The following is a 20,056-nucleotide window of genomic DNA, read 5'->3' as shown; positions in this document are numbered from 1 at the left end:
CTTCTGTCCCCTCACAAGCTTCTCACCTGGTAGGGGTGGCTGAGGAAGGAACCCAGGAGAGAGGCAGGCATCTGGGCTGGTCCAGTTGGGCCCATAGCCCCGGACTTTGGTTGAAACCACTGACAAGCTGCTACTAAGCAGGGAAACAAAAATGAGGGTGGAGTAAAGCCTGGGTTAGGGGAAACTGCCATGCTTTCTGGGCCTGTTCATCCCTCTGTAGAATCAGACTCAGGACCCCTAGGTTCGCCTCCTACCTGGTTGGCAGGTGCTAGTTGAATCATCTTCCTTTGCTTCAGTTTTTGCAGGTGCACCAGACTTAGACCAATCTGTGTTGGGGAGGGGGTGGGAGGTAAGAGAGAGACACACTTGAGAGAGCTCACAGCCTGGGCAGGAAGGACTGTAATGTGAGAGGCCTCAAGACCTCAGCATAGGGAAGTCGCAGGATGGGGTGGGGTGGTTAGTGAGAGTGTCAAATTATCAGGGGCTCCTAGAGATGCTTTAAGATCCCTTTAGGTCTGAAATGCATTATTTTATTTTTTATTTTTATATATTTTTTTGTTTTTTTTTTCCCCTAAAATGTATTTTATGGTTCCATGGGCAAAACACTGAACTAGCCTCTAAGGGAAATATGATTAAAACAAAATAAAGTTGAAGTTGCCCAGTTGCCAAGGATCTCATCATCCAGTTGTGGAGCAGACACTTCCTGAACGTCAGGACGGTGGTGCCACTGGCAGCATAAAGGCTGGTAGGTTCTGCCTGGGGTGCGAAGTTGGGGTGAGGGTGGCTTCAGCAGGGAAGGGTTATTAGGACTCAGGAAGAGGGAGGAAGGGCCCCCAGGCCAGGGTAGGCGTAGCGGCTGTCTCTTCAACTCAGGCACTTCCATCTACCAGTGCCCTGGTCCCAGAGCTCCAGGTTTTCTTGCAGATGTCGTGTTCTGGTGAGAAGGCGGGAGGCCGAGCGGACAGAGGGTGAGGAAAGCCAGCAGGAAAAGGCTGTGAGGTGCAAAAACTGGGGTTTGCTGATGGATATCCAGGACAGATACTGACTGCTCGGCCTTTGCCCTCTGGCAGTTTCTAAACCAAGTAGCCAATGAGGCTAATGGAAGAGCGAAATGACTGTAGCCTTTGGGTGGCAGGTGCCTGGGGCCCTGCTACTGTCCTGTAGGGGCTGTTATGGGACTGTTCCAGTCCATGGCCTCTCTGCCCCTTTTCCTCATCTAGAGGGATGGTCCTATAATCCCGCGGCCCCAGAGGTATTCAGGGTCCTAGACACAGAGAAGCACAGAACTGGACAGGAACTTCCGGCCCATTCTGCCCAGGGCTTGCACTTATAGAAGCCGGACCCTCTATCTAAGGCTCCCTGAATATTCAATGCCCTTGCATCAAAGAAGCCATGCAAATTGCCAGTCTAAGGTCTACACTTGGCTGGGCAGGACCAAAGCTGAGGAGGTGGGTCTGTGAGGTGTGTAGAGGAGCCTGAAGCCTTGGCGGTATGTGTGGGGTACAGAAAGGTGACACAGCTGTACCAATTCAAAGAGAGAATGACTGACCAGAAGCCTCCTCCAATCTGCTTCTCCCCAAACACACTCTGCCTCTACCCCTTCCCCAGGGAAGAATGTTTCACTTCTGCTCAGGAGGACCTAAGTGCATCCAGGGCTGAGAGAGCCTTGCGGGTCCACCTGGGCACTTGTGCCTCCTATCGGTGGGGGCCAGACCTGCCCTGTTTCCTAACTTGTCTCATCATACAGTCAGACAACTGTAAAAATAAAACATGTTTATTGTCGTAAAACCTTATTAATACAGGTCCATAATCTCTTACCCGAAACCCTTAGGGCCAGATGTATTTCAGAATTTAGAATTCTTTGGGCTTTAGAAAGCTACCCAGGTATGGATGCTGAATATTACATAATACTACCAGAGGGGTCTGGGGTGACACCCCATAATCCCCCAGATCAACATTTCTGTGGAAAATTGTGAAAAGGCGCACTAGAGGAATAAATGAAGAGCATGAATAACACTTTTTTTTTTTTTTTTGGCCACACCACACAACATATGGGATCTTAGTTCCCCGACCAGGGATCCAACCCACGCCCCCTGCAGTGGAAGCACAGAACCTCACTTCACTTTAGGGTTTTTTGTTTGTTTGTTTTTCCTCCCACCTCTCTCCCAGGTCAGTTTTTTTGTTTTTGTTTTTTTTAGTTTTAGTTTAATATTTATTTATTTATTTTTGGCTGTGTTGGGTCTTAGTTGCGGCACATGGGATCTTTCCTCTTGGCACACAGGCTTCTCTCTAGTTGTGGTGCACAGGATCCAGAGCAAGCAGACTCAGTAGTTGTGGTGCACAGGCTCTCTAGTTGTGGCACACGGTCTCAGTAGTTGCAGCTCATGGGCTTAGTTGCCCCGCGGCATGTGGGATCTTAGTTCCCCGACCAGGGATCGAGCCTATGTCCCCTGCATTGGAAGGCAGATTCTTAACCACTGGACCACCAGGGAAGTCCCTCAGGTCAGGTTATGATGACAAAGTTAGGAAGAAACTTCTGGCTTTTGGAGGTTTTTTTGGATTTCAGAATTGCAGATAAGGGATTGCAGACCTGTACTTGCTTGCCTATTTACAGAACAGCACAGTTGTCATTGAGACTTTTGGTGCAGTGGCCAGACTACCTGGCCTCACATCCCAGCTCTGGCATGAACCAGCTGTGGGACCCTGGGCCTCAGTTTCCTCACCTATAGCACAGGAGTATTAATTCTCCTGCACAGATGTGCTTTGAGGATTAAACAGCTTAGTATACAGTAAAGTGCTTAGAACCCTGCTTAGTATGTGGTTTGCTCAGCATATATGGAACATGACAACATCACTGAGAAAGACAAACATTTAAGACACGTCTTCAGGACAATCTGATAATTACAAGCTCACTGCTGAGGTCCTGCAAGCCACCAGGGCAGGCTGAATCTTTTTCCAGTATTACAGTCGTTCACATCCTCAGGCTCGGAACCTCCCAGGGCTGCAGACACGGAGGTTTCAAAAGTCCCCACAGGAGTCTCTGTCACACCTTGGGGTCAGCTGAAGGGGAGGCAGAGGGTGCCCTGGGAGGGGTCTGGCCTTGTGTCCTTTATGACAGTGGAGCGCTCCCTCTCTCTGCCAGGGCTCTGGAGTCCCAGCCCCTTAGCACATCAAATGGCCGTGAGACTGGATTCTTGTTCATAGAGGAGACATGCGGTTTCTGCTCCACTGAAAATGCAGAGATGAGGCTGGGCCTTCTCCAGACATATCCTTCACAAGCATTTCCACAGGACACAGCGAAAAGGGGTCTTTCCCTTATTGTAAAAGTAACACGTGCTTATTGCAAAAATTCAAATCATTTAAAAGGACAGGAAATAATGGAAAATATGGCCTGTGTTGTTTCTCATCCTCCAGCTGCCTGGGACCAACGAACAAGCCCCCAGGCACCTGTCTCTCTGAGCTTCTCCTCATATACGCCAGAACACCCACTCACCACACCTACACTCACCCTCACATACACCCTATATCCTCTCACCCTCACACATACACACCCACACACCCTCACATACACATGTTCCCACCCTTGCCACCTCCCCTACACCCTCACAGCCCCAACACTCTAATCTTTACAAAAGGGGATCAGACATACATAAAAGAACACACTTATAAATGAGGCAGGCATTCAGCCATTTCTTCCTGATGCTGGCAGGTGCATGAAGGGTGCTACCCCTGTAACTCTGTGACTATTGTTCTGGTTCTTCCCTGACTGCCCAGACCCTTGGTTTTCACGTTGGGGAAGTGGGAATGAGAATAACATAGCCAAACTCACAGGGGGCCTGAGAGGCTCAAGTGGGATTTACACTTAACATGAAATCATTTTGCAACTTGTCAAGTGTAAAACAATCTGAGGAATTACTACTGCCCTCCTCCCCATCCCCGAAACAGGAAATAATTAGACTTTTAAAAGGACTTCAGGAAGATGGCAAAGCCGTCTTAGTGGCACAGGCCGCTTGTAACAAGGCTGATAGGGGGGAGGACGCGTCAGTGCTGGGGTGGGGTGGGCCCTTCACAGCCAGATTTCACACCAGCCAGCCAGCGCGCGCAGGGGGCCTTCAGGTTCCCAAACACCCCACAAAACACCTCCTTGATCTGTGACGGTGACCTTCTGTCAGCAGATGAGTTGAGTAGCCCCTGCTCTTGCTGGGCTTTGGGAATTATGGGGGTCCTCTCCACCTGCAGGGAGAAAGGAGGGAGGTGACCCCAGCCCTCCCCCAAGCCCAGGTGGTGACTCCCTGGAGTGCTCCCTGCCCCCTCTGCCTGGCTCCAGGATGGTGGGATGGGGCGGGAGGCTGAGGCCAGGGAAGGCACCCACCCCATGCCCCGCCCCCATCCTGAGTTCCAAGGCATCCCGGCCATGCTTGAGAACACCTGGGGCTTCCTCTCCCCAACCGGTCCATCCCACAATCACCTGGGGCTTGCTCGTAAGATTCCTTATTCCTGGCTGTGGGGAAAGAGAACACAAGAGAGGAGGTGGGTGGTGTGTCCCCACCCTCCCCCTCCCGCTCCCGCTCTGGGCCCTTTCCAAAGTCAGGCCCAGTGGTCTCCCCTGACTGTGGGATCTGCAGGGTCCTCGGGGTGGGGTGCAGCCGTGGGGTGGGGACGTTTGGGCTTTTCCACAGGTGGGGGACAGGGGGCAGGACCTCAGCAGTAGTTGCTGCTCCCCAGGAGGGAACAGTTCTAGCTGCAGGGATGGGAGCACAGCATTCTTCCCTATAAGGCTGGACCAGCCAGAGGGCCTCCCACTCCTTTGTTTCTTCCCCACCTACCTTGAATGCACTTGGTCAAGATTACACCACCAACAACCACCAGCAAGACCAGGATGAGGGAGATAACCATGGCAATAAGTCCAGGATGAGAGGACTCTAAGAAAAGACAGAGAAGAGGGGGCACCCCCTCACCCCAGTCCAGGGGACTGTCTCCAGGTGCCCCGGGCCCTCCCCTGCCCCTCCTCACCCGCTCCGGGCCAAGCCCCAGCTCCTCACCCCAGGACACAGTGAGCGTGTGGTTCAGGCTGGAGTGCTGCACGTGGCAGGTGTACTGGGCCTTCTCCCCCGCCGGCACCCACACAGCCGCCCACGTCTGATAGGTGCCGTCCCCACTGGGGCGTGTCTCCACGTATTCAGAATCCAGCTCCTTCTCCCCCAGCCACCAGCTCAGCAAGATGTCATGTGGATAGAAGCCCAGGGCCCAGCACCTCAGGGTGGTGCCCCCATCCTTGGCCGAGTGCTTTGTTATCCGCACTGCGGGTGGCTCTGCGGGGAGAGGTGGAGCGAGGAAGGCTGGTGAGTGCCTGCTCTCTGCCCATCCCTCATGCTTAATCCTGGGCTCCTCCCGCAGCCTCCAGGGTGGAGGGCAAGGAAATAGGGACAGGGTCTCTCTCCAGGGGAGGCACCCAATTACTGCTGCAAGCAGGGACAACCCATTGCCCACCATTCCAGAGGGGCACTGTCCCGGGAACTTCTATGAGGGGGATATGACTTCCTGCCCTCAACCTCCAAGGAGGGTCCTGGGTGGGGCTGTTGGGCCCTAGACTGACCCTCCCCCTTCTCCCTACAGAGACCCTAGGGTTTTCTCAGAGACTTGACATACTTCCCCCTGTGACTTCCTGCATACAGGAGGTGCCTAATAAGAGTTTGCTGGGGCTGCCCTGGTGGCGCAGTGGTTAAGAATCTGCCTGCCAATGCAGGGGACACGGGTTCGAGCCCTGGTCTGGGAAGATCCCACATGCCGCGGAGCAACTAAGGCCATGCGCCACAACTACTGAGCCTGCGCTCTAGAGCCCGCAAGCCACAACTACTGAAGCCCGTATGCCACAGCTACTGAAGCCCGTGCGCCTAGAGCCTGTGCTCTGCAACAAGAGAAGCCACCACAATGAGAAGCCTGCGCCCCGCAACAAAGAGTAGCCCCCGCTCACTGCAACTAGAGAAAGCCCGCGTGCAGCAGCGAAGACCCAATGCAGCCAAAAATTAAATAAATGAATAAATAAATAAATTTATTAAAAAAAAAAAAAAGAGTTTGTTAAATGAGGGCAAGAAGGATGATACTTCTCTGACCCTATAATGAGAATGGTTATGACTGTGGGCTCCGGAGCTGGACATCCTGGATATGAAGCCCAGTCTGACTCTTGTCCACAACCCTCTGCCAGCGCTCAGGGCCTTCCTTCATCATTCCTTCCGCTCAGAGTTCGAGTTCCAAATGACGTAATTCAGGGGTGATAGTTCATTTTCTGTATCAACTTCCCTGGGCCACGGGATGCCCAAGCATTTGGTCAAACATCTTTCTGGGTGTGTGATGGTGTTTCTGGGTGGTATTAACATTTGAATCAGTGGACTCAGTAAAGCAGATTGCCTTCAGCAATGTGGGTGAGCCCATTCACTGAGCTGAAGATCTGAATGGGACAAGGAGGCTGGGTAATAGGGAGCTCCTCTAGCCTGACTACTGAGCTGGAACACTGGTCTTTCCTGCCTTGAGACTCAAAATGAAACACTGACTCTTCTTGGGTCTTGAACTTTCCAGCATTTGGACGGGAACTACACCACTGGTTCTCCCGGTTCTCAGGCCTTTGGTCTCAGACCAGAACTGCAACATCAGCTCTTCCTGGGTCTCCAGCTTGCTGACTGCAGATCTTGGAACTTCTCTACCTCCATAGTCATGTGACCCAACTCCTTAGAACACATCTCTTTTTTTCTCTCTCTATGCATCCTGTGGGTTCTGTTTCTGTGGAGAATCCTGACTAATTTACCAGGTGAAGGACATAGGACAACACCTGGTGCTGAATGAGAGTTCTACACTACTTATTTAATGTACACCAATATGTTTGTTTGCTTTGGGGAGGCAGCAGGTATTATTACCATCCTCATTATACTGATGAGGAAACTGAGGCACAGAGAGGGCAAGTAACTTGCCCAAGGTCACACAGCCAGCAAATCCTGGAGCTGGGATGTGTATCTAGAGGCTAGGCTCCAGTGCCTGGGCCCTGAACCACCACGCTCTGCTCTCATAATCACATCTTCTGCTCCTGATGTTATCTGTCCTGTCCTCCCTTTGAGGAATATCCTCCCCATTACCTCAACTGATTCACATCCCACTACTCAATCACCAGACATCACGGTGTGCTGGGTGCTCTGATCAGCCCAACCCCCAGCAACCTCCCTGACCACCACAGCCGTGAGGCTTTCACCCTCGGCACCCCAAAGCACCCACCTTCCCTAGTGTCCATCCCAGCCCTTGTGTCTCCAGCCCTGCTGACTGGGTTCAGGAGAAATTTGTGATGCACCTGGAGTCTGGGGAGCATGTTTAGCATGAGGGGTATGAGGGAGGAGAGGGGCAAAGGGCTTCAGTTTCCCTGGCAGTCCCCAGTGGTCCAGGGAGTGGTGAGGGATGCTATCCCCTGGGGCCTGGGGTCTGTTTCCCAAGGAGCAGAGCCAAAGGATGTTAAACCCCAAAAGGACTTTATGAGCACCTAGTTGAACCCACTCGCTCTGTAGATGAACAAAATGAGGCCCAGAATAAGAGGGTTTATTCTCCAAGATCACACTGGGACAGGGGAGACTCCGGAACTCCCCACTCCACCTCACTTGGAGTGAAGGCCTGTGGTCTGGGCTTTCTTCCTCCTCTGCAGGAAAAAGCTGTTGGCTAGCTGGCCATCTTTCTGGGTCCCGGTGGGCTTGTCTGAGCCAGGGGGACACTGCCTACTTCCTCACCACCCCGCCAAAGGCTTCTCTGTCAAATGGGATGGCTCTCGAGAATGGGAGCATGGGGCCATTCTGCATTGCCACAGGGTGGGCCTTACCTCTCCGGCTGAATCTCTGGCCTCCCAGCTCCAGGTATCTGTGCAGGGAGGCAAGGCAGGGGCCTTCCAGGTAGGCCTTGTCGTACTCTGCGTAGCAGCGCTCTGTCTCCCACCAGTGCTTGGTCCGCGTGGCCACGGGCTCAGCTGACACCCAGCTCAGGGTTTCCAGGTCCAGCGACAGGTGGTCCTGCCCATCGTAGCCAAACTGCCAGAAGCCCCTGTAGCGGCCGTCTTCCTGGATCTCACAGCCGAACATGCGCTGAGTGCTGTGCATGCCTGTGTGTGCAGGTAAGAAGGCTTTGGTTAGTGGTGGCCGGGGGCGTCAAGTCCCTGAGAGCCGCGGAGAAGCCCACCACCCAGAGGGGCCTCCAAAGGGCGGAGGGACAGGGTGTCAGCATTTAAAAAAAACAAAAACAAAAACTGGGGCTTCCCTGGTGGCGCAGTGGTTAAAAATCCATCTGCCAATGCGGGGGACATGGGTTTGAGCCCTGGTCTGGGAAGATCCCACATGCCGCGGAGCAACTAAGCCCGGGGGCCACAACGACTGAGCCTGCACTCCAGAGCCCGTGAGCCACAACTACTGAAGCCCGCACGCCTAGAGCCCGTGCTCTGCAACAAGAGAAGCCACCGCAGTGAGAAGCCCGTGCACCACAGCGAAGAGTAGCCCCCGCTCACTGCAACTAGAGAGAAAGCCCGCGTGCAGAACCAAAGACCCAATGCAGCCAAAAATAAATAAATGAAATAAATAAGTTTATAAAAAAAATCTCCCAAGTAATTTTGATAAGCAGCCTGGGCTGAGAAACCTGCTGGGCCTCTCATGTGGGACGAACACTCAAGTTCATAATTAGACACATCCTTATTTCATATCCCACACTACTTATGGGTGTATAATGTCCTCAGTGCTAAGACTACGTCATGCCATGCTTATCCCGGGGGCCCTGGGCTGATGCACAGCCCTTCCCAGGCTCAGTCCTTTCTATCTACTCTTTCTGAGGCCTCTGGGGACCCAAGGCTTTTAGTCTGGTCATTTGGGTGTGTCTGGGCACAGAGCAGGAGGGTGCTGTGTGAACAAGCTGTGCTCCATAAGCACTTTAATAAGAATTAGCAGCAGCCTTGGTGGTAGGTGTAAGCTCGCTGTTGCTGAGATGGGGAAGCTGAGATGGCATCTTGAGGACCTGGGGTGGGCAGGCGTGATTTGAGGGTGGTGCGTGAGGCAGGGAAAAGCCTCTCCCAGTCTGCGGAGGTGCAGAACCCTGGGTAGCCAAGGGGAGAGGGGGAGGTATCATGGGCCCTCTGCTCCTGTGGATGCTTGCTGCACTGGCCTGTGGGCTGGCTGCTGAAGCCCCGACTGATTCTGAGGCCCTGAGGCCCCTGCTTGGCTGTGGGGGGAAGGAGACTGAGAAGAGCCAAGTATCAGAAGCTTGCCCCACACCCTATGACAGGCATGGCTGCCTCGAGGGTCAGTGTGCAGAGCATGAAGGAAGGAGCATGGCGAGTCCGCCCAACGCACCGCTGCTGTGGTTGTGGTAGCCCATCACCGTCCACATCTCCACCTGCTGCACCTCCGCCCATTTCTCCTGCTTCTTGGTCTCCGTCTCCCAGTACTGGGCATCCATTGGCGTCATCCATGGGGCCTGGGGCTCAGCCTTGCCCACACGACTGTCAAACCGGATGAAGGGCTGGTCGTCCACGTAGCCCACAGCCAGAAACTTCGGGAGGCTCGGGCCTGGCTCTGATAGGGCCAGGTAATAGTAGTGGAGTGAGTGTGTCCCTGTGGAAACACAAACTGGTCTCAGGCTCACGTGGACTGCCAGGGTCTGCACTGGGTGGGGGTCGGGGGGTGGTGGTCAGTGTGCTGGGTAGGGTTGGCAGTGGAGACTTATCCAGAGAATTCGTTATCAGCAAGAGCAAGAACTGGGAATTTCAGCGGAAAAAATAAGGGCATCCAAAGAGTTTAAATATAGACAGAATCAGTCAAACACTGAGAACGAAGTTCATGCATTAAGGAAGTTTCTCAGCTCTTCTTCACTCAGGGCCTCCTTACTCATACTTTATACTCATCTCTAATAAGTATGATTGTCTGGTTTCCCATTTCAGAATTAAAAAGATTTCTTTTTAAGAGTTGGTTGTTTGGAAGCTTAATTTATGTGAAATTATTCATTGCCCAGACATGCCTGGGAAAGGTTGGCCATCATTCTTAGCTTGAATCACTGCTGCCAAGCTGGTAGCATCTTGACTCCATTTCCCACTCCCTCCTGCTCCCACAGCAGACATTACTAGCCAATCTCTTTTCTCTTTGAGTCCAAATGCTGCCTCTCTACTATGTCTCCCAAAGCGCCAACTCATCAATTAAACTTGGTGCTGGAGATGAAATCTACTTAGTAGCCAGTCCTGACTCAAGCTATTAAAACAAATGCTGTATCTTTTTATTTTATTTTATTTTATTTTATTTTATTTTTGGCTGTGTTGGGTTTTCATTGCTGCGCACTGGCTTTCTCTAGTTGCGGTGAGCGGGGGCTACTCTTTGTTACAGTGCGCAGGCCTCTCATTGTGGTGGCTTCTCTTATTGTGGAGCACGGGCTCTAGGGTGCGCGGGCTTCAGTAGTTGTGGCACGCGGGCTCAGTAGTTGTGGCTCGCGGGCTCTAGAGCGCAGTCTCAGTAGTTGTGGTGCACGGGCTTAGTTGCTCCGCGGCATGTGGGATCTTCCTGGACCAGGGCTCGAACCCGTGTCCCCTGCGTTGGCAGGCGGATTCGTAACCACTGCGCCACCAGGGAAGGCCCAAATGCTGTATCTTAAGAAACTCAGGCCACATTTCTCAGAGATATCCCTGGCTTACTCTCTTACGTAATTAAAAAAAAAACTTTTTGCTCAGAAGTTTTTATCCCTCAACACTCCTGTCTCTGTGTTATCTTTCTCCATAGCACTACACTTCCTTGAGAATATGCACTTTGTTTGTCTTGTTAATGGTCTGTCTCTCCTCTGCAGTGTCAGCTCCCTAAGGGCAGCGATTCCTGTATGGATTGTTCTGTTTCCCCAGCACCTAGATTAGCTTCTGGCACACAGTAGGTGCTCGATGGTTGAACATTCAAGTGAGAAAGAAGAAGTCAAACACATCTCCACACTCACAGCTCTTTTTTTACTGCATTCCTGTTACTTCAGGCCACACCAAACTCCGCCCAGGCCCTCTGAACCTGCTGTTTCTTCTGCCCTGGGCACTCCCCTCTCTGTTTTCTCTCAGCCAGTCTCCTCATCCCTCAGGTTGCAGTGAGGTGTCCCCTCCTCCAGGAAGTCCTCCTGATTTCAGCCTGATGTCCCTCAGAGGGGTCTCAATAGTTTCCTGTGCTCCCTGTGAAACTGTGGACTCCATGAGGGTGGGCAATACATCCGACTCTGTCATCGCTGTTTCCCCAGGGCCTAGCAGCACAGCTGGCACACAGTGAGCACTTACTTCCGGCCTTTGTTGAACTGGACAAAAAATAAGAACATGAATGGCAGTGACAATAATCACAGCTGACGTTTTTGGAATGACCACTGTGTGCCTGCACTGGTTTAACTGCTCCTCACTCACTATCTCAGCTGATCTTTACAATAAACTTAAGAGGTCAGTGTGGTTGGCCCCATTTTACAGATAAAGGAACCGAGGTCCAGGGGAGGCCACGTATAGCACTCAAAGGCATGCACTAGAAAGAGGGCAGCCCAGATTCTCTCCCCAGGGTTTGCTGCCTTTTTCTAAGCTGAGGAAAGAGGTGTTCTCTTCTCACGGCTGGAGAAACCTCCTCATGGGAGGCAAGAGGGGTCAATGTTAAGAGTGTTTGAGTGAAGGGTTAACATCGGGTCTGGGCTGGTGTGGGCCTCCTGGGAAACGCCTGGAGTCTCTCTCACGGTGCTGTTTGCTTGCACACCATTGACTTAAGATCAGTGTGGCGTGCTCCTGTGCTGGCAGATGTGAACGGGCACAAAGGCGTTGGGGAGAACAGAGGCTACGGTTTCTCTGTGTCAAGGTGACCCACCCACTCCTTAGCTCTGATCTGCAGCAGCTCTACCTGCCCTGGAAGTGAGGGAGGGCAAAGATCCTGTGCCTTTGGGTAGCTGCTGGCCTCCTGGGTGGTGAGGAAGCCATGCAAGCTGGGCTTCCTGTCCTGCCTCTGTCTCCCCAGCTCAGGAAGCATAGTGTGGTAGGCTGAATAATGGCCCCCCAAGATATCCCTGGAATCTTTGAATGTTACCTTATATGGTAACAGGAGTTTTGCAGATGAAATTAAGGATCTTGAGATGGAGAGATTATCCTGCGTTGTCTAGGCAGGCCCTAAATGTGTCCTTAGAAGAGGGAGGCAGAGGCAGAGTCCATGACGTCAGAGGAGAAGGTGATGTGAAAGCAGAGAAAGATGCAGGAAGGCACCATGTGCCAAGAAATGCAGCTCTAGAAGCTGGAAAAGGCAAGGAAACAGATTCTCCGTTACAGCCTCTTTAGGGAGATGGCCCTGCCAACACCTTGATTTCAGCCCAGTGAAACCCATTTTGGACTTCTGACCTCCAGAACTGTAAGAGAATAAATGTGTAGCTTTAAGCCACCAAGTTGTGGCCATCTGTTACAGCAGCTACAGGAAACAAATAGTATTCGACTGAAGCCCATTAGGTCCTGAGAGTTTGGTGGCCAGTGAGTCCTGGGGCCGGGGGAGGGTAGTGGAGGGGGGAGGGAGAGAGAGAGAGAGGAGGATGCACCATCTGGGAGCAAGGACATCCTCTGAAAGCTGTGCCAAAGACTGAGGGACACATGAGAAGGCCCCTCCCCATGGCATCTCTCCACTCTCTGCCCTCCCAAGACACCATCCTGGCTGCAATTTAAGATGGCTCAGCTCTGCTCATTCTGGCAGCCTAGATCATATGGCCCAGCAGGGCCTACCCTGCCGCCCCACTCAGCAAGTACTTTCTGAGCACCTACTGTTTGGCTATCTCTGAGGCCTTGGGGATGCTGGGATAACCCAAAGAGCCCAAGTGCCTACTCTCAGGAAGCTTACATGAATGTAGGATAAGCAAGATAAATGAATAAAATGTATGGTAGCAAGGAACCAGCATGTAAAGATCTGGGAGACAGAATTCCAGGTCTGCAGAGGGGAAAGTCAGTGCAAAGGTCCTGAGGCAGGAGCATGCTTGGGGTGTTCTGAGGCTGCTGCAAGAATGCAGGGGAAAAACAAAATGGTGGTGTGATTCAGTGTAGTAGGTGTAGGGGTGAAAGAAGGGGCTGAATTCTGAATCCTTCCCAGGCTTGTCCAGATGGTGTCTGGAATGAGCTGGATATAGCCCTCTGGCCTAGCCCTCCCTGCCACGAGGGCTCTGGTTCCTGGCATCTGCTCTGCCCTGGACTGCTTCACCATGGCCTACATCCTGGCATCTGGTACCCATCCTGAGAGTCAAGGACCTGCTTTTAGGGCAAGTTCATGATTGTGACCCCCTCAGCTGACTCAGGCACTGCCTCCCATGTATCCAGGGAGGGGCCTGCCATCCCTTCCTCTCTGAAAATCCCACTGCTCTCTGCTCTGCCTGCCAGATGGTCTTGAGAGCCCAGCCGGCTCTCTGCAGGGGCTCACACCCCGCCCATTCCCATCTTTTCCCCAGGAGGACAGTCTCAGCTGGGACTAGACTCCCACTTGCTAACTGGGCCCAGGAGGGATCAGCATGCCTTGGGCTGCAGCCCAGAGTGTGGCAAAAGAAGCCGAAGGAGGCCATCCATCTCCTGGCTTTGGAGGTGATACCACCTGCCAGGCTGGGAGAGGTCAGTGCCAGGCACTGTGGGACCATGGCAGGAGGAAGTGGGGGACACACAGCAGGCGTCCAGGGGGACCTGCTCCTGCTGTGACATGGCCTAAGGAAGTGGCTACACGCCCATCGTTGCTTCAGGGCCTGTTTGTATCATCAGCTTCCCACCCCCGACCCCCTCCACTGCCACTTCCTGGTCACTGGGCCGTGTGGCCAGCCCCCTAACAAGGAGCAGTCCTGCACCCGCTTTGGCCCAGCCTTTTACCTCCTCTGACTGTGGTGGAGGAGGGAGGAGACCAGCCCCTTTCCCACTCTGCCCAGGAGACTGTTTTGCCTCTGCCTCACTTCCCCCACAATCATGTAGCACTGCCAGTGGCCTTGAGGAAGTCATTTCACAGCTCCAAGCCTTGGTGTCCTCATCTGTAAGTGGGTGCAATTAACGGACCTGCTCCAGAGTGCTAGAGCATTCAGTGAGATAATGAAGATAAGGAAGAAGGACAGGCATGGAGACCTCATCTTCTTAGTCTCAGTCCTTTCCTATTCTGAAGGGAGAGGTGGCCGTGGGAAGGAGAGAGCTGGAGTCGGGGGTGGGGAAAGATGCCTGAGTGCGGGGCCAGCTTGCTGGAGGTCAGGTCTCATCCCCTGGGACACCCTCCAAAGGCTCTGGCCTCTGTGTCCTCTACTCTGGTAGAGTTCCCCCACCCCAAGACAGTTCACCAGATTCCCAGACTGTGCACACGGCCTCCTGCAGACTGGGGGCTCCTGGCCTCCACCATCCTACCCCTTGTTGAGCAGGCAGGCACGATCTTACTTGCAGGCCACGGCTTCTTTTCCAACTTCAGGTGTGCCAGTTCTGCCATCACTACCTTTGCCCTGGCCGCCGGGCTATCGGCCACCAAGGGCAGCCCCCAGGGACTCTCTGCAAGGGAGAAATGGAAAAGGGAAGTATGAATCTCAAGCTATAAACATCCTACGCATCCTTGTGTTCACTGGGAGAGATAGTATGGAATGACAATGAGAGGCACGTTGAAAGGGAAGAGGGACGTGGCGCCTTTGCCACAAGAGTGGCTGGAAACTCCCCCCAGCATCCAGGCACAAAGCCAGCAGGGCTGAGTTCTGGGCCTTGGTGCCAGGCGTGGTTCCTGAGCTTTACAAGTATTGATTCGTGGTGTTTTCCCTGCATTCCTGTGAGGCAGGTCTTGATTGTTCCCACTTGGAGAGGAGGGAAACCAGGACTGGGCTTTGCTAGAGGTTCTCCATCCGGCTGCCCAACACTGCTTTGACAGTCCTGCCATTGATATGGATTTAGTGGATTTGGGGGTAAGGGAGGGCTGGACACTGGCGGGCGTTGAAAACTCCCAGGTGATTCTCATGTGCTGCCAGGAGGAGAGCCCAGGTACACTCCTGGCTCTACCTGGCTCTGCCCTGTCCACCTGCTCAGCTGTGCTGGCCCTGACTTCTCCCCTTGCAATAATACTCATTTGACAAACATCTATTGAGCACCTACTACAAGCCAGCAACTGAGCCAGGTGGGAGTGTGTGTGGGGACAGAGAGACAGGCATAGCCTCCAGGGAGCTCAGGTCTGGCAGGGAAGGGGACAATTGAGCAATTAAACAAGCAGATCCAGTAAGGCCAGTGGGGGCTGACAAGTGTTGGGGAGCAGGAGGTACCAGGTGCCCAGCATCCTGGGGCAGGAGGGTGCTGAGGTCAGAGGTCTTGTAGGCTGAAACCTGGAGGAGACCTCCCCAGTGTGAGTTACCAGGCAGTAGGGTGGGTGAGGAGGGAAGAAAATTTGGGGCTCGTGAGTCTAGTGTAGTTTCAGAACTTGCTGCATCAGCCTCACCTGGGGAAATGCAAATTCTTGGGCCCCAGCCCTACTGAATCAGAAGCTCTGGGGGTAGGTCCTAGCTTTCTGTAGTTCAGCAAGCCCTCTGGGTGATTCTAAGGTTTGAGGACTGCTCTAGGGAAAAGCACTAGCACATGGGAATGGCTGGAACGAAAAAGAGTGTGGTGTGTTCAGGAAAACCAAGGTCAACGGACGACTGCAAATGCAAGAGATGAGTCTGGGGAGGAAAATAAGGGCTAGATTGCCTCTTCGTGCCTCAGTTTCTCCTTGAGGCCAAATTGGGTCAGGTCCTACGGGCTGGAGTTCAAGGGCAAGGTCTGGGCCAGAGAAAGGGTGTGGCTGTGGACAGCATGGAGGGGACCCTGAATCCCTGGCTTAGATGAACCTGAGATGGAGTGCAGGAAGGGGGAGGCAGAGTAACAAGGGCCCGCAGAGTCACGTGAGGAGGAGGGTGGAAAGGGGAAGAGGGAGACAAGAAGCAGTCTCAGTGGTCATGGCCCTTGAAGTTCTATAGGACTGGCCTCTGCAGTCCCTCCCCTAGCCTGCCCTTGATGCTGCTCCTATCTCGGTGCCCGCTGGTTGCCCAGGCCAGATACCCAAGAGTACGGCCCTTACCCTGCTCTCACCCCCACTCCCCAGGCCCTAATTCCAGCTTTGCTGTAGTAACCAGCTTTGTAATCATTTATCTCTACTTAATCTGTCTCTCACAGTTTTGATCCCAAGGGCCACTGATTAGTTCTGCCATCTCCTCTCACCCGGCCAGGACTCCCTGCCTCAGCTTTTGCCTGAGGCAGCATGGGCTCCAGAGCCAGCCTGGAATCCAAATCCTAACCAGCCGTGAGACTCTGTGAGACCCTGGGTAGCCAGTTAACCTCTCTGAGCCTCAGTTTCCCTATATTTACCATGGGGATAATAATTGAATCCTTGTCATAGGGTGCTGCTATGAGGCTTAGAACTCCCTGCTGCATGACTCATGATATCTGCCCCTTGAAATCCACTTCTTCATTCCCCACCTCCTGCAGGGAAAGCCTGGCATCCAGGAGTGTTTGTGAGGGGGCTTGCTGGAGATGCCTAGCTACCTCCCTGCCATGTGCCACCTCTTTCCTACAGTTTGGCACACACCAGGGTCACCCTCCATTCCTTCCCTCCTTGGCTTGGGGACCTGTCCCCCTGGGCCAGCCTTGACCATTCCCCTCACAAGGCTACAGGGTCTATGCACACACACCCATGACCATCCCTGCCATGCAGAACTGGAATCGCCTATGCGCCCCTGTATCACCCCTGGGGGGAGCTGTAAGAAGGATCCTCAGGGGCTGTGTGAACCTGAGAACCAGGACTGGTTACAGTCTTGGCCCAGAGACACAGTGTGACCAGTCCTGGTTTTCAGGTTCACAGCCCCACTTCCCTGGGGTCCCTGTTCCAGGGACAATGGCCAAACTCTTCCCCATCCCTGGATCCATTCTCTCCACTGATCTCCTGCCCAGACATCCAGGGTGATTCTCCTTCAAGTGTTTCCCATGGGGAGCTGAGGGCTGAATCCTCCTGGAGGTGCATCCTATTGCGTTCAGGAGCCTCAACTTGGAGAGAAAAGATAACCTCTTTATTTTCACTAACCTCTAGCTGAAGTTTGGCCTTTCTCCCATGCTGAATGGAGGCAACAAAGCTCAGCAGGATTAGCAGAACCTGTGCTTTGGTCTCCGATAGAAGCCACAGATGTTTTCGAATCACATGACAGTTGTTGCAGACACCTGGAAATATACTTTACCCTCACTACTTCCAAATTCTGGGAATTGTTGCTAATTTAATGCATTCTTTAATGTGCTAACTTAGAAGCACATATATTATATATCACAAACTTATATTTCTAGTTAAATTTTTTAATAGCTTTATAAAAACATAATTGGGTTCCTTTGGAATCCTATGTATGTCATTTTATGTATTAGAAACATTCTGAGACAGGGTCCAAGCACAAAAAAGTTAAGAACTCCGACTCTGGATCCCAGTGCTGCCACCTAGCGCCCGCTCTGGGCCCTATTTTAAATCTGTAAATTGTAAATTTTGTGTGTTCTGAGAGCCGAAATGGCTTCTTGGACGTGAAGCCCTTAGAACACAGCCTGGAATAAAGGACATCAGCTATTATTACTGCCATGATGGTGGACACTCCCCGCCTGTGCTAATAAACTTTCAGGCATCTGTGCGGTCAGGGTGGGCGGTGCTCGGTGGGAGCGGTTGGGAATCCAGGGGGAGGTCCGGCCCTGCAGTTCTGCGTGCTTCCGCACGGAAATGGCTAAAGGATGGAAATTCCCCGCTGGGTCAGAAAAATCCTTGTTGCTCCGCATCACCCGCCACCTCAACAAGGGGCTGCCCGGGCAACCCGAGAGAACCTCGCCAAGGAGCCAGGGAGACCTTTAGCGATGGACAGGTGCCTCGCCGAGCTAGCAGGCAGAGGCTGTGCAGGCGGCGCTCAGGTTCCTGCCTCCACGGAGCTTCCCCAGGGCCTTCCTGGAGGACCCAGCCCTGGGAGCCGAGCGCGAGCGGCGTCCTCCAGAGAGGCCAAGGGACCCCCAGGAAGCTGCGGCGTCGGCTGGGTCCCGGGCGGGGGAGGGGGGGTTACTGCCAGCCCCCGCGCCCCGCCAGCCCCCCGGGGTTCCCACCCTCTTGGCCGATCAGTCCGATCAGGGGTCTGAAATGGGAGGCGGCAAAACAGGGGTCCTGCCTAGCCCGGGCCTCAGCGACCCCTGCGATCTTGGATCAGCTCTCCAATTCACCATCCCGCCCCCTCCCCCAAACCCGGAATAGCTTCCGCGTTCTTGGCGGATCTCTCCCTAGCACCGCCACAGACGGGAGGCTGGGGGACGATTGGGGGTCCGCCCCGGCTCCCACACTTTTCCGCCCGGTTACCTGCTGCGCCCTCCCGCACCAGTCCCAACAGCAGCAGCAGCAGCAGCGGTGGCGGCGGCGAGCGCCGGTCCCGCACACTCCCGGGACTCTGCGGCCGCCTGATCGGCAGCCTCACGCGCTGCCCCAGGGTGCCGGTCCCGGTGGAGTCCGTCTTCAGCTGTGGGGCAGGGGCCTCGTGCCAACGCCGGCCGCCGTCCGACCGTAGGACGCGTCCCTCGCCGGGGTCCGGGCGGGAGAGCTGCGACCCCGGCAGCTGCGACCCAGTCCTGGCTCAGGTTCAGGCTCTGGCCGGTCTCTGGCTGCGGCTCCACCGCACTCACCCTGGGGCCCGCCCGCAGGTCCTTGATGGCGCCCTCTGGTGGTCTCGGGAAAAAAACATGAAATAACCCCCAATCGTTTGTGATAATTGTGAAATACAGCACATATGCTTCTTTACTGCCTCACGAAATGAGACCACGAGACCAGGCAGTGAAGCTTAAGTTACAAGCATTTGGAAAGTCGGGCCGTGTCTGAGACAACTGTCATGTGATTCGAAAACACCTGTGGTTTCTGTTGGGGACCGAGGCAACCGTCCTGCTACCACCACTGAGCTTTGCTACCTCTACTCATCACAGGATGAATGGCTAAATTTCAGCTAGAAGTTAGCGAAAATAAAGGTTATTTTCCCCATCTGGGTTCACAGACCCCCTGAATTCTGACCAGGGATTCCCATATTCAGGATAATAGTTTTCAGCTGGGCCTTTTCTGATATTTGAAAATTCATAGGTAGAGCTTTGGTGATCCTGATTGGGGCGAGTGAGGGGAGCAATTTACACAACAGAGGGAAAGGCCAGAAGTACAGCTTTGCACTGTCTCGGGGCCACCACACACATGGTGTCCTGCCAGGCCAACAGGAGAGGAGAAGCCGGATTGTAATGATCTGAGTCTAGAACACAACGTTTGTTGAGTTTTAATATTGTCAAAAGAACACAAGGAGGGGAAAGAATAGAGGAAGTTGGGCATCAGAAAAATCTAGTTAATCGAGGGACTTCCCTGGTGGCACAATGGTGAAGAATCCACATGCCAGTGCAGGGAACACGGGTTCGAGCCCTGGCCCAGGAAGATCCCACATGCCGCGGAGTATCTAAGGCGTGCGCCACAACTACTGAGCCTGTGAGCCACAACTACTGAGCCCACATGCCACAACTACTGAAACCCGGGCGCCTAGAGCCCATGCTCTGCAACAAGACACTGCAATAAGCCCACGCACTGCAATGAAGAGTAGCCCCCGCTTGCCACAACTAGAGAAGGCCCGCACACAGCAACGAAGACCCAATGCAGCCAAAAATAAATAAATAAAAATAAATAAATTTATAAAAAAAAATTCTCACCCTTCACATCCTTTGGGTAAGCTTCATCTACCAATAAGAGACTCCCTGGCCAAGGTCTTCACTGCTCTGGCTTGAGAGCTTTGAGGGGAGGAAGGAGGAAGGAAGATGGTAAACAGGCCTCCTTCTGTGGGGGAGTGCTGGCTACCATCACCTAAGAGCAGGAAGGAACCACAAAGTTCTCTGAGCTGGAGCCCTTGCCCTCTCTCACACTTCCCCCACCTTCCAAGGTCTGCTTAGCTCACCTTCAGAGAAAGACAAGGCAAGAGAAGAAATACTAAAAGTTGTCCAGGTCCACAGTCAGGAGGGACACTGGGGCGTGTGTGCTGT

General features: G+C 53.5%; 1 protein-coding gene across 2 annotated transcripts; it reads right to left on the bottom strand.

Annotated features, from left to right (window-relative positions):
* Nucleotides 1-1,758: 1,758 nt before the first annotated feature.
* Nucleotides 1,759-18,685, bottom strand: LOC103007740 (H-2 class I histocompatibility antigen, Q10 alpha chain-like). Of its 2 annotated transcripts, XM_007173495.2 has the most exons (9): nt 18,360-18,685; nt 14,423-14,530; nt 9,363-9,623; nt 7,853-8,128; nt 5,043-5,312; nt 4,827-4,922; nt 4,469-4,501; nt 4,141-4,233; nt 1,759-3,314 (listed from the first exon to the last, which is right to left on the bottom strand). In XM_007173495.2, exons 2-8 carry the CDS (start codon nt 14,469-14,471, stop codon nt 4,169-4,171), a joined length of 1,050 nt encoding a protein of 349 aa, XP_007173557.1. In that variant the 5' UTR covers nt 14,472-14,530; nt 18,360-18,685; the 3' UTR covers nt 1,759-3,314; nt 4,141-4,168. The 2 variants fall into 2 exon arrangements, with proteins under 2 accessions (XP_007173557.1, XP_007173556.1); XM_007173494.2 differs by having other exon boundaries at nt 1,759-4,233.
* Nucleotides 18,686-20,056: the final 1,371 nt, after the last annotated feature.

This window comes from Balaenoptera acutorostrata, chromosome 2, assembly GCF_949987535.1.
Source record: "Balaenoptera acutorostrata chromosome 2, mBalAcu1.1, whole genome shotgun sequence".
In the NCBI taxonomy this organism is placed as follows: Eukaryota; Metazoa; Chordata; class Mammalia; order Artiodactyla; family Balaenopteridae; genus Balaenoptera; species Balaenoptera acutorostrata.
Note: the sequence above shows the minus strand (reverse complement) of the source record. Positions and strands in the feature narration are given on the sequence as shown.

What these genes read in the sequence shown, in the direction of transcription:
- LOC103007740 (XM_007173494.2), bottom strand. Translation starts at nt 14,471, where the DNA reads ATGGCAGAACTGGCACACCTGAAGTTGGAAAAGAAGCCGTGGCCTGCA. An exon ending in CCAGAGATTCAGCCGGAGAG is followed by an intron (nt 5,313 to 7,852) that starts GTAAGGCCCACC and finishes CTCTCCCCGCAG; the next exon opens with AGCCACCCGCAGTGCGGATA. An exon ending in ATCTTACGAGCAAGCCCCAG is followed by an intron (nt 4,234 to 4,468) that starts GTGATTGTGGGA and finishes TTCTCCCTGCAG; the next exon opens with GTGGAGAGGACCCCCATAAT.